The 14309-nt window shown below is 39.7% G+C and overlaps 1 protein-coding gene across 1 annotated transcript in view; it reads left to right on the top strand.

Moving 5' to 3' along the window:
- Window positions 1-14309, top strand: part of MAOB (monoamine oxidase B) — a 121919-nt gene that overhangs the window by 88029 nt on the left and 19581 nt on the right. Inside the window, 3 exon segments of the mRNA NM_001131423.1 lie at window positions 2578-2719; window positions 3955-4104; window positions 6265-6424. Of these exon segments, the coding sequence (NP_001124895.1) occupies window positions 2578-2719; window positions 3955-4104; window positions 6265-6424 (452 nt within the window).

Here is a 14309-nt window from a genome sequence, read left to right as displayed (position 1 = left end):
AGTAATTGTCTTCTGGAGGGGCAGAAATATGGAAGATACTCGTTTTCTCATCTTTTTATCTTATAAATTTTCCAAATTTTATATAATGTGTATGTATTTTTCATGTAGAAAAATATTATAACATTTATCTTTTAAAAAGTCAACAGGGCAAAAAATACGGAAATATTGCACTAACTTCCTTGACCTTCCGTCCTTCAAATATTGTTCTTATTTCTTTTCTTACTGAAGCTCCTAGAGTAAATTCAAATAAAGGATTAGGAATGGACTGGCCCTTCAGAATTACTTTTAGATCTCCCTTTATTTCAAACCAGAATTATTTTTTCCCACCAAATTGGCAACAATAACAACTAGAATTCCAGCAATATTTTTGTTAAATATTGGCTCTCCAGCTGGGCCAATGTTAGGTTTCAGTTATTTATTACTCCCTTTACTGTATGCCCCTCAATCCACCTAAAAAATAAGGAACAAAAGAAATAGGATTTTAGGAAGCAGCAAATAAAATACTACTTTTATTTTAAATTGACGTCTGGATATTTGTTTTAGTTAGATACTACAAATTGCCTCTGCAAGGAAGGCATGAGCTAGCAATTTCCATCCCTTCAATTATCCTGAGAAATCGTACAAAACTAACTGTAAGTCACTTTAAAGTATATATGACACCATTTCACAGGCTGTAATGATGGGGACTGTCAGAGATGGGCTGTCAGGTTGTTACAGCTGCAAATAATGTCAATAACTGGTATGTGTGTTAGGCATGATTCTACAAACTTCTAGGGTCAAGATACAGTAAAACAGAGAGATGCCCCTTGGTGAGTATTTGCACTTCCAAGGCTGTAAGCTGACTAATTAGAAAACATTTTGAGGTATCAAAAGCATGAGTTTTGCGTCAAGTATGATCTGACTTGAAGTTGCGCCATTATGTATTCCTAAACTGTCCAAGACTCCGTTTTCTAACATGTGAACTGTGGAAAAATAATAGATATTTGATATGGTTGTTGCAACAATTTAACAAGATAATGATTTTAAAGACAATGGAGTGTGGAAAGAGTTCAATAAATGGAAGACAATATCATTTATTCCACCCATTGTCAGCATCACCAGGTGGAAAATTCTGCCTCAGATATAACAAGATTAACAATACGCAAACTTCATGTCAAAGTCAAAAAGGGGATTGGACCTTATTAAAGATATCCCAGAGTGCACATTACTACTGATGAATTTTATGGTGTGCTAGATATAATGGAGTCCTTGAAATTGCATGAGATGGTTTGCTTTCTGGTGTGCTTCCTGATAGGTGATAACCTCTTACCATTTACCTGCCAATGTCAAGCAAAAGCTTACCCATTTATGCTCTATTAATTGCTTGTCCCTTCATCCATTATTCGAGCTTGTCTTCTGTTAGGCGGTAAAATAACTGAATAGATAACTGTGACTAATTTTGTGTTTGGTACAGCACCTAGCATATCCTTTACACGTTATGGATGTTTAAAAAATATTATTTAACTGATATTTCTCATCAATCATTCATTCGTTCAATCATGCAACAAGTAATTATTGAGTGCTTACAATGGTCCAGGCACTATTTTGTTAAAGGGGACACTATGGTGGGTGAGAAACATAAGATCCTTGTTCTCATAGGTTGATATTCTAGTGGGGGGAGACAGCAATTAAAAAGAATTAACCAATAATCAAGACAATTTCAGATAGTGAAAAGAGTTATAAAGATACTATACAGTAGCAAAATGATAGAGAATGTCAGGGTGCTGGGAATATGGAAGCCAGTGGTCGTTTTCATAGACAAATGTGAATATGTCTTTCTAAGGAAACATTAGAGTAAAAAGAAGAGGGTGCAAGATGAGACAGAAAAGATAGGCATGGGCTAGATCACATAGGGCTCTGGAAGCCATGGTGTAAGATCTGAATCTTATTCTGGTTTTAATAGGATACCACTGGAGATTTTTTAAGCAAGAAAATTACGTGATTTGATTTACACTTCAGAGAGAGCATCATGGTAGGGAGGGAGGGAAAAGCCTCTGGCTTTGAGTGTGGTGAACAGATACCAGGTGAGGATGAATGGAGGCAGAGAGGCCAGTCTGAAGGAAGTAATTGCAGTACTCCTGGAAAGAGATGGATGCTAAATTTGTGGTGAAGGTGGAGTGATGTGGTGAGAGATAATGGGACTTCCCAATGAATTGGATGGGAGAAGATTGATGGAAAGAGAGAAATAATGTTTGACTTCTAGAGTGTTGGCTTTTACCATTGAGTAAATGGTGGTGCTTTTTACTGAGATGGGGATCACTGGAAGAGCAGCAGGAATGTAAAGAGAAATCACGAAAGCACAGAATCTGGAATAGAAGCTTATTCTGAGTAAGGTGTTTTGTTTACAGGGAAAATAATCTGATATTTCAAAAACCTCTGATGTCAAGTTTTGTAATATTAGATTCTAGTGACAATTTTTTGACCTTACCACATTGTGCTAAACTTAACCAAGAAAATGTGTTACTCAAATAATTTTTAGAGAATTAAGAAGCTGCTCTCCTGCGTTTGCCAATCTTGCTCTTGTTTCTTCCTGTGCAGATCTGCAAAGCAGCTTGCCACTCTCTTTGTGAACCTGTGTGTCACTGCAGAGACCCATGAGGTCTCTGCTCTCTGGTTCCTGTGGTATGTGAAGCAGTGTGGAGGCACAACCAGAATCATCTCGACAACGAATGGAGGACAGGTACCCATCCATTCTGCCACCATCCCAATGGAAAAACACTGCTACTGAAATGAAAGATCATCATCCTTCAATCATGAACTGCTGAAGTGGGAAGCAGGCTTGTGGCTTTTAGAGCATTACCATGGCAGCTCAAAGTGTTTCTTGTAAGGCACAGTCTGTTGTCAGGTACCCACTGTGAGAACCCAGTGTCCAGTGTAATTTTAAAGCTAGGCTTGTCTCTCTTTATGCACTGTGGCCATTTTCCATATGCTCAATTATTATTTGGTAGTTTGTAGGAGACCATCTGAAGTAAGCTTAGCTTGAGCACTTCTTGGAAAGCTTATAAAGGAAATTCAGTAATGCATTTTCAATTTAAAACACACACTATGCATGGAATTCATTTATCTATTCATTCATTCCATGCCCATTTCTTGAGCCCCGGCACTGTATAAGGCACCGTGCTAGACACAGTAGGAACAGATTGGAGTTCTTAGATAATCTGCCTGGTTGTCATGCTCCATTCTTCTCTCTCCCCCTCCTCCTCTTCTTTCTCTCTCTTCTCCTCCTCCCCCTCCTCTTTCTCCTCCTGCTTTTCTCTTTCTCCCTCTCCTTCTCCTTCTCTGACCTTAACTGAAAATTGAGGAGGAGGCAGTCAGGTCAACTGTGTGCATAGCCAGGCAGAACATTTGGAAGTTTTAGCAAGGCTCAAGGCAGGTGGGTACAGTGAGGTGAAATGAGTTCGGTGGCTACAGAAGCAGCAGGCATCTGACCCAGGATAAGATGGGCAGCCTGCAACAGGGAGTAGGCTGGCCTGGAGGAAGGGGACATGGTGGGAGGCAGGGAAGTTCCGCGCTTGAGCCACAAAGCAAGGGGAAGCAGGCTTAGGTCAGCTCAGGCAAGCTAGGGAAGAGCTTTAGGTACAGCTTCACCAGTTCCAGCTCCCAGCAAAAGACTGCAGATAGGACAGAGAGCAGGGATGGTGACCAGAAAGGTGGGACATAGGGGTCATTCTGAAGATGTCCAGCTAAGGTTGGAGCCTGGGAATCTACAAGAGCATAGCTTGTAAAGTAACAGAAATCCTGTAACTTTGTCCAAAGACAGCAATTCCTAGTTAGAAAACCATGGTGAAAGCCACTATTCACTGCAGCAAAATGAAATGTTAGACATCTCAGAGTAGACATATGTGAGGACAACTAGGAATTTAACAGTTTATGCCCATTCCTGCGTTTCTCTTTCACCTCCTTTTCTCTTTCCAGGAGAGGAAATTTGTGGGCGGATCTGGTCAAGTGAGCGAGCGGATAATGGACCTCCTTGGAGACCGAGTGAAGCTGGAGAGGCCTGTGATCTACATTGACCAGACAAGAGAAAATGTCCTTGTGGAGACCCTAAACCATGAGATGTATGAGGTAACTGTGATATTGTGAAATATATATTTGATCTTCATCCCAGCTTCCTGGCATACAACTTTAAAAATTCTTACAATCTCCAGAGTGATGTCCTTTGATGCCAATGATTGATGGCTGGCAGCCCCTAGGTAGCTTCAGGATGGGGCTGCTCACAGGAGAGACCATGCAAGGACTAGAGGGTTGGGACTTTCAGCCCCACCCCCAGCCTCCAGGGAGGGGATGAGGCAAGGGGCTGAAGGTTGAATTGATCACCAGAGGCCAATGATTTAATCAGTTGTGCCTACATAATGAAGCCTCCATAAAAACCCAAAACGACCGAGTTCTGGGAGCTTCTGGATATCTGCACAACTGGAGGTTCCTTGAGAATGGCATGCCTGGGGAGGGCATGAAAGCTCCATGCCCCTTCTCACATCCCTTGCCCTATGCACCTCTTCCTCTGTACCCTTTGTAATATCCTTTATAATAAAACAGTAAACATGTTTCCCTGAGTTCTGTGAGCCACTGTAGCAAATCAATCAAACTTGAAGCAGTTGTAGGAACGTCAACTGGAAGCAGATTGATCAGAAGTTCTGGAAGCTGGACTTGTGACTGACATCTGAAGGTGGGGGACAGTCTTGGAGACTGAGCCCTCAACCTGTAGGATCAGAAGTTATCTCCAAGTAGACACTGTCAGAATTGAGTTGAATTCAGAGGACACATGGCTGATGTCTGCTATAGAATTGCTTGCTTGCTTCATATGTGGGGAAAACCCACTCCACATTTGATCACAGAAGTCTTCTGTGGTGATCGTTGTTGAGTGAGAGAATGGAAAAAAGCACTTTTTTTCCATTCTCTCACTCAACATTTGCTTTGAACTCAACTTTGCTTTGAAATTTTTCCACTCAGAGTTACCAAGACACTTAAACAAGTGGGAAGAGGCCACAGTCTCATAGATAATCAAAGTTGAAGTCAACAATATCACACACTTTATAGACAGTCTTTTTTCCAATAGTGAAAAAGCTATCTCTAACTGAAAAAAAGGAAAAGAGAACCAGAATATTTGGGATGGGGGAGGATTTATAAAAACATATAAAGGTATTATCAACCCTCTGTATTTTGCTTTTATGTAATTAGAAAAACACAGAAAATATTTATTTGATAAATATCAAGCACCTCCTATGTGCCTGACATTATTCTAGGAGTTAAGAACACAGTCGTGAACAAAACAGATACAATTCTCTGCCCACATACAATTCTCCTTCTAGTGAAGGAGAAAGACCGTAATGAAACATATAGTTAAAATATAAAGTATGTCAGATAGTGATAATTAGTGTGGAAAAAATCAAGCAGGAAGGTGGGGAGAGGGCATACCAGAAAGTGGGATGGGAGAATTGGTTATGCAAGTTTAAATAAGGTCATCAGGGAAGGCCTCACTGAGAAGGTGATATCTGATAGAGAATTGGAGGAGACGAGGGACTGAGCCATGTGGTTCCCTGAGAGAAGAAGATGGAACAGCCAGTGCCAAGGCGCTGAGGTGGGAGCACGCCTGGTGTGACCAAGGAACAGCAAGGTGATCAAAATGGCAGGGCCGGGCGTGGTGGCTAACGCCTGTAATCCCAGCACTTTGGGAGGCCAAGGTGGGCAGATCACAAGGTCAAAAGATCGAGACAACCCTGGCCAACATGGTGAAGCCCTGTCTTTACTAAAAATATAAAAATTAGCTGGGTGTGGTGGTGCGCACCTGTAGTCCCAGCTGCTCCGGAGGCTGAGGCAGGAGAATCGCTTGAACCTGGGACTCGGAGGTTGCAGTGAGCCAAGATCGCACCACTGCACTCCAGCCTGGTGACAGAGTGAGACTGCGTCTCAAAAAGAAAACAAAAATAGCAGAAGTAAGAGTGTGAGGGCAAAAGTAACAGGAGGTGAGATCAGTGATGTAACAGGCCCATTTCATGTGTGGCCTTGGCGATGATGGTGAGAAATTTGGCTTTGACTTTAAGTGCAATGGGAAGTCATTGGAGGTTTTGAACTAAGGAACAATAAAGGCTACTTTAGGTTTCAACAAAATCCTTGTCACTTCTTTAAGAGACTGAAAAGAATATAACGGTAGAATGAGAGAGAATCATTGGGAAAAAAACAAAAGCAACACGGCAACAATGTTTAACCATGTTGCTTTTCTTTCAGGCTAAATATGTGATTAGTGCTATTCCTCCTACTCTGGGCATGAAGATTCACTTCAATCCCCCTCTGCCAATGATGAGAAACCAGATGATCACTCGTGTGCCTTTGGGTTCAGTCATCAAGTGTATAGTTTATTATAAAGAGCCTTTCTGGAGGAAAAAGGGTGAGTACTTTCCTTATATAAAAACCTTTAGAAGAAGGTCCAAGAAACTTGTTGCTAAGGCATGCATTTTTAAAAAATGTCAACTTTTATTTGAGATTCAGGGGTACATGTGCAGATTTGTTACATGGATATGTTGCATGATGCTGAGGTTTGGGGTATGAATGATCCTGTCACCCAGGTAGTGAACATAGTACCCAATAGGTAAGTTTTCAACTCTTGCTGTACTCCTTACCTCCCCCTTTAGTAGTCAATGTCTATTATTTTCATCTTTATATCCATATGTACCCCATGCTTAGCTCTCACTTATAAGTGGGAACATGTGGTATTTGGTTTTCTGTTTCTGCATTGATTCACTTAGGATAATAGTCTCCAGCTGCATCCATGTTGCTGCAAAGAACATGATTTAGTTCTCTTTTTATGGCTGCATAGTATTCCATGGTATATACATACCACATTTTCTTTATCTAATCCACCTTTGATGGGCACCTACGTTGATTCCACATGTTTGCTATTGTGAGTAGTGCTGCGATGAACATATGAGTGCATGTGCCTTTTTGGTAGAACAATTTATATTCCTTTGGTTATATACCTAATAATGAGATTGCTGGGTTGCATGATAGTTCCATTTTTACTTCTTTGAGAAAACTCCAAATTTCTTTTCACAGTGGCTGAACTAATTTACATTCCCACCAACAATGCATAAGTGCTCCTTTTTCTCCAACATCTCTTATTTTTTGACTTTTTAATAATAGCCATTCTGACTGGTGTGAGATGGTATCTCATCGTGGTTTTGATTGGCATTTATCTGATGATTAGTGATGTAGAGCTCTTTTTCATATGCTTTTTGGCCACTTGTATGTCTTCTTTTGAGAAGTGTCTGTTCATGCATTTTGCCTACTTTTTAACGGGGTTATTTGGTTTTTGCTTATTGAATTAAGTTCCTTGTAGATTCTGGATATTAGACCTTTGTCAGAGGCATAGTTTGCAAATATTTTCTCCCATTTTGTAGGCTGTGTGTTTACTTTCTTGATAGTTTCTTTTGCTGTGTAGAAGTTCTTTAGTTTAATTAGGTCCCTCTTGGCAATTTTTGTTTTTGTTTCAATTGCTTTTGAAAACTTAAAGACATGTGTTTGCACGTAACTGTTTTGTTAGAATGCTGGACATAAAATGTTAGTCCAGGTTCTAAGCACAGTTCTTTCAAATAAAATATATTGGCACAAACTCATGGAATTAACTTTCTTTAGAATATAACCAACTCTTTGTAAATCAATGAAAAGTTTATTTAATCCTCCCCCAAAATCTTGTGAAAAGAGATGAGTAATCTTTTCTAATTCAGTGTTTTAAAGTATGGATTTATAAAGCCAATCACCAAGGTTGAGATTCTGAAAATGTCTTGGCTCTCTCTCACTAGTGTCGATTCTAACATATTAAATTAAATTCATTTATTCATTTGCGCATATTCAACAAGTGTACTACTCAATTGGGTAGAACATTGCAGGGATGCTTACTAAAGTGCTGGATTCTACAATGATGGGAATATTCTAGAGCTGCTTTAATACACTAGTCACTAGCCACATGTGGGTACTGAACACTTGAAATATAGCTAATGAGACTTGGGAATCAGATTTTAAAATTCTATTTAATTTAATTTTTTTTTTTTTTGAGACAGAGTCTCACTCTGTTGCCCAGGCTGGAGTGCAGTGGTGCGATATCGGCTCACTGCAACCCCTGCCTCCCGGGTTCAAGCGATTCTCTTGCCTCAGTCTCCCAAGTAGCTGGGATTACAGGTGCATGCCACCTTGCCTGGCTAATTTTTTGCATTTTTAGTAGAGATGGGGTTTCACCACGTTAGCCAGGATGGTCTCAATCTCCTGACCTCATGATCCACCTGCCTCGGCCTCCCAAAGTGCTGGGATTACAGGCGTAAGAATTCTATTTAATTTTAATTGCTTTAAATATAAATGCAAGTAGCCACATGCAGACAGCACAACGCTAGAATCTTGTCATATTTGCTCTTATAGAACCCACATTTCTTCCAAGTGGAGGCCGTGTAAGAAGAGTCAGTACCTAGAACTGAGGGTGAAGGGCGGGATGTACTCCAAGGAGGAGCAAGACTGCGGAAAGAAGGTTGGAGGCAAATGGGGAAAGTGCCACAATTTTGCCTTAGGGTGCTTCTTCCTGTATAACTACTCTTTTTCTGCTGCATCACAGGCTCCTCATTCTCCACATTGCAGATAATCATGTTTAGGACTGCTATTGGATTGGTGCATCAGTTGAGCAAGTAATCTACTGTTTGCAAAGTCAGTGCAGTGACCCACCACAAAGAGCCCTGTCATTTTAGTCTTTGAATCTAATGGCTGTAACACACTGGTGCTGAATTTCTTCCTCTTGTGACCCAGGTCACCCATTTTATATGACTGGCTGGTGGCAAGTAGATAAGGTTTAGGACCAGGAATACAGTCTTCTCTGAATGAGCATGAGTGCCTTTATTTATGGAGAGAAACTGTAACTTTCCATTCATGCCTGCAAATCTTTATCTTAGGCCTGCTATGTGCCAGGCAAGTTGTTAGGAACTAGTATCAGAAAGAAAACCCAAGACCTCCACCCCTCAGAATCTGACTTGGTCCTTGTTGGTAATGAGCCTTGCGTAAGACTTTTAAAAAATGATTGTAGGCAAGGCATAGTGGTGCACACCTGTAGTACCAGCTACTCGGGAGGCTGAGACTGGAGGATTGCTTGAGCCCAGGAGGTGGAGGATACAGTGAATGAGCTATAATCGAACTTCAGCCTGGGCAACAGAGTGAGACTCCATCTCTATCTCAAGAAAAAAAAAAAGTTTGTTGACATGAGATAGCCTCACCAAAGCATTTGAGATTTCTTTTGAGTTACAACTTTAATGTATTTCTTCAACTGGGCACCTATTGTATGCCAGACACAGTGCTAGGCACTGAGAATTCAAAGGCACTTTTCCTTGCCCAGAAAATCCAGACTCAGGAAGAAGACAGTCATGCAAACTGGTAATTGCACAACGATGTATTGAGTTCTAGGCTATTATAGAAACACCAAGTAGGGCTCCAGACTCACATCCAATGTGATTCCTGTTACATTGATAAGTGTATTCAATGACACTTATTTGAAAGTTTCTGTAATGAAATCTGAAGAAGTTCACTCTTATAACAAGATCTTTGCTTTGCACCAGACTATCAACATCACTGCCAAAGACACTGTAATTAACTAGTAACAAACAAGCTCAGTCAATATGAGGTAACAAGATAGAAGGGTATGAATTAAGCAGCCCCAGCAATCCAGCACAGTGATTAGCACATATCAGGCACACAGTCAGTAATCACCAGAGTTTTGGTTTTATGTTGCTTTGTTTTGTTTCACAAGTTCAGTGTGGCTCGGGTTATTAAAGAGAAGGTAACATTTTGTATTTTGATACAGACAGCGGTAGCCAACTCTTGATTGCTTCTCCCCTCCACACCCCCCACCCAATCCCAGCATCATGCTGAACACGGCTTTTATTTTATTTTTAATTGTAGATATTTAAGGTGTACCTCATAATGTTTTGATACACCTGTACATAGTGAAATGATTTGTGGTCAAGCAAATTAACATACCCATTTCCTCACATGGTCATCTCCTGTGTGTGGTAAGAGCACCTGATTGCTTGTAGATTGATTATTCCAGGAAATGCTTCCCAGTCTCTTAGTGTGTAACATCTTTGTGAATTTGCAAGGACAGGCTTCCTATTTTTTGCTGGCCTTCCACTGAGGCATTCTAAGTCTAGCCGCCCTCACCGTCAGCACCCCACCCTCCACGGGCTGCATCAGCCCTTCATTCTAGCCCACTTCTGTGGAAAGAGTAGGCTGTTAGCAATGCATTGAATTCTTGTGGTCTCCTTGCTTTTGTTCATCTATGAACCATTTCTACTTTCCCTTGAATATTTACATCTAATTTATCTCAGTTTATGTTTTCAATGGCAGAAGCTGTACCTGTTTTTCTAAATTACAGAAATAAATATAATGACCATAAAACTTTCAAAAACTGAAAGTATGTGAAAAATGTTTCTCTTCTATTGTTCCTCCCCCTAGAGGGCCACTGTTAAAAATTTAGATTGTTTATCCTTAGAGATTTACTGTATTCATAGGTAATACAAATTGAACATCCCTAATCTGAAAACTCAAAATTCAAAATGCTCCAAATTCTGAAACTTTTGAAGCATCGACATGATGTCTCAAGTAGAAAATTCCATACCTGACCTCATGTGATGGGTCACAGTCAAAACTTTGTTTCACGTACAAAATTATTAAAATATGTATAAAATTACCTTCAGACTATGTGTATAAGATGTATTTGAAACATAAATGAATCTGGTATTTGGGCTTGGGTCTCACCCTCAAATCTCATTATGTATATGCAAGAATTCCAAAACCTGAAAAGAGCCAAAATTTGAAACACTTCTTGTCTCAAACATTTCATATAAGGGATAGGGTTACTCAACCTGTACTTTAAATATATGTGTGTGAGCATCCCTATATATATGTAGAGAGAACTATATATACTGGAAATACATGTTAAATAATATAATAAATATTTTATACAAATATAACTTTAATTTTAAATAAATATGTTAATATATTTTTCCAAAAACATGTTTTTTAAAAAACATGCATCATACATATCATACTGAAATTTGCTTTTTCCTGTTAACAATATGCCATGGACATCTCTCCATAGCAGTACATTTAAATCTACCCCCTTTCAACAACTGAATAAACAGTATCTCATTGTGTGCCTTATCAGAATTTACCCAAGACATCAGCTGTTGATAGTCATTTTTCTTGTTTCCATGTTTTTGCTATTATACACCATGCTGCAATAAACAGCATCCTCCATATAGCTCTACATATTTGTATAGGAGTATTTCTTTTTGATAAATGCTGTAGGATGGAATTATCAAGTCAATTGATTTGGGTAGACCTGTGAAATTTTTGTTAGGGTCTGTCCTCTCACATCCTTGCCAGTTGATATAAGTTCCATATCTGTCTTCTCCAAATCTCATGTTGAAATTTGATCCCCAGTGTTGGAGGTGGGGCCTAAAAGCAAATGTTTGGGTCATGTGGGCAGATCCCTCCTGAACATCTTAGTGCCATCCTCCTCCCTGAGGTAATAAATGAGTTCTTGCTCTGTCAGTTCCCATGAGAGCTGGTTGTTAAAAAGAGCCTGGCACTTCCCTCCCCTCTCTCTTGCCTCCCATCTCACCAAGTGATCTGCACACACCAGCTCCTCTTCACCTTCAGCCATGAGTGGAAGCTTCCTGAGGCCCTCATGAGAAGCAGATGCTGGCGCCATGTTTCTTGTACAGCCTGTAGAATGATGAGCCAAATAAATATCCTCTTTCCTTCATATATTACCCAGCCTCAGGTATCCCTTTATAGCAACACCAGCAGTCTAAGACACCCGCTAATAATATTTAAAATTTTTTTGTCAATCAGGTAGGAGAAATTACCTCATTTATCTATAATTTGTAATTTTTAGCATTAACAAAGTATCATTTTGTAAATTACCTTTGCTCATTCAAGTTTTTTTCTGTTTATATTGCAAATATTTTCTCCCAGTGAATCAGTTTTTAACGATTTGTCGTATGATGGTTTCCCCCTACTAAATTCTCAGATACACATTGATTCTTTCTGTTCCACTGACCTTTGTCACTGCATTCTAAACATTTTTGCAGCTCTACTTATTAAAAAATTTAGACATAAACTATCATTATAGGTATTCCTAAATTATACACAAGTACCTCTGAAAAATTGTATCGTTGTAACTATAAAACATTTGAAAAGTAGACTTTTTAAAAAGCTTAAATTGAAAAACCAGAATCTCTAGTATTTTCTTCCACTGTCTAGATGTGCAGTCTAGGTGTACACCCCCACTTTGGAAAGCACAAGTTTATATTATCTAATCCTATGGCAGCATTGTACTGTTTTAATATCTGTAGCTTTATAATATGTTTATAATATGTTATATACTATGTCAGGTAGGACATTCCCTTATTATTATTTTTCGTTTAATTTTATCCTTGGTAAACTTCTTCAGTTATTCATCTAGATGAATGTTATTATCATCTCAGCAAAGCTCCTGCCTCCACACCCCTACATTACAAAAGCTTCTATTGAATTATTTTATTCTGAACATGCCTCTTTGTTACCTCCCAGAGCTACAATGGCTTCTTTTCTCTCTGAGAAAGTTAGCACTTAGGGGGAAATTTCTTCTACTACCTGAATTATTGGGTCCCTCCCCCTACCCACCCCCCCATAGTTTTTCTGTTTCATTTGTTAGTTGTGAATTTGTTTCTTCTTTTGTCTTTGCATTTATTCTTTAAGAACTTCTTTAAGTGTTTGGATGTCCTTGAATATCATCTCTCTTTTTCTAAGAGTAAGGCCCTACAAAGCTGATGAGATGTTTTGTGTGCATGGGTGGGGCTCTTGAGCTTTCTATCTGCAAGTGTCAGAAATCTCTTCTGTGCTGCATAGCTTGTCCTGGCATGAACATGACTTTTCTCTCTGCCCCTTGTTCCTTCACCTCCATTAAGTGCACCCACTTGACTCAGAGGCCAGATTCACTCTGAGAAGGAAGTGTCCAAGGAGCCCCTACATCAAGAAAGCAGTACTTCCACCTTGGCCAGCCTGGCGTCCTATGCTGGTCCTGTCCAGCCGATCCCCACATGATCAGTATGCACATGTTCTTTCATCAGATCTTGTCCTATTTGTCTTCTCTCTCTCTTGCCTTCTTATAATAGGGGATTCCTAAGATGGTTCTCTTGTATTTTTAAATCTTGAGCTCTTAGACTTTAAACATTTCTTCTTCACATACTTCAGACTTTCTCAACATCTTTTCCTGCCCCAGCACACCTGAAGGGCATTCAAACACCCCTCAAGCCAGTGGCAGATTGGGACATTGATTCTAACAGGTGCACGGTGGGGAGGGGTGCAGGAGACGAGAAAGAGACAAGTTCCCTTTAAAAGGCTTCCTGGTTTGTCTGCTTATACACACGTATGCACACATGTTGGGGAGGTCCTTTCTCCGTTCTTTCTTCCTTATTTTGAAATCTTCTTGTTGGGTTTTCTATACAACATTTGCCGCTGAGTCTTCCACAATAATTTTGTTCAACCAACCTCAATTTTGCAAGTAAATGATGGAGCAGAAGGAGTTGGACACTGCAGTAATATATTGTTATAACATTTCAGACTCTGCCCTGACATTTTCACCAGTGCCCTGTCACAGTCTTTTGAAATTGCATATACAGGCACACCGCTTTTTATTGAACTTCACTTTATTGCACTTTACAGATAATTGCACTTTTTACAAATTGAAGGTTTGTGGCAACCCTGCACTGAGCAGGTTTATCGGCATCATTTTTCCAACAGCGTATACTCACTTCGTGTCTCTGTGTCACATTTTGGTAATTCTCACAATATTTCAAACTTTCATTATTATTATGTTTGTCATGGTGATCTGTGATCAGTGGCCCTTGATGTTACTATTGTAATTGTTTAGGAGTTCCATAAACAGCACCTATATAAGATGGCAAACTTAATCGATAAATGCTGTATGTATTCTGACTGCTCAGTCAACCAACTGTTCCCACAGATCTCCCCATCTTCTTGGGTATCTCTATTCCCTGTGACGCAATAGTAATGAAATAAGGCCAATGAATGACCCTACAGTGGTCTCCCCAGTGTTCAAGTGAAAGAAAGTACTGCACATCTCTTGCTTTAAATAAAAAACTAGAAATGATTAAGCTTAGTGAGGAAGGCATATTGAAAGCTGAGATAGGCTGAAAGCTAGGCCTCTTGTGCCAAATACCCAAGTTATAAATGCA

This window comes from Pongo abelii, chromosome X (genome assembly GCF_028885655.2).
Source record: "Pongo abelii isolate AG06213 chromosome X, NHGRI_mPonAbe1-v2.0_pri, whole genome shotgun sequence".
NCBI lineage: Eukaryota > Metazoa > Chordata > Mammalia > Primates > Hominidae > Pongo > Pongo abelii.
Note: the sequence above shows the minus strand (reverse complement) of the source record. Positions and strands in the feature narration are given on the sequence as shown.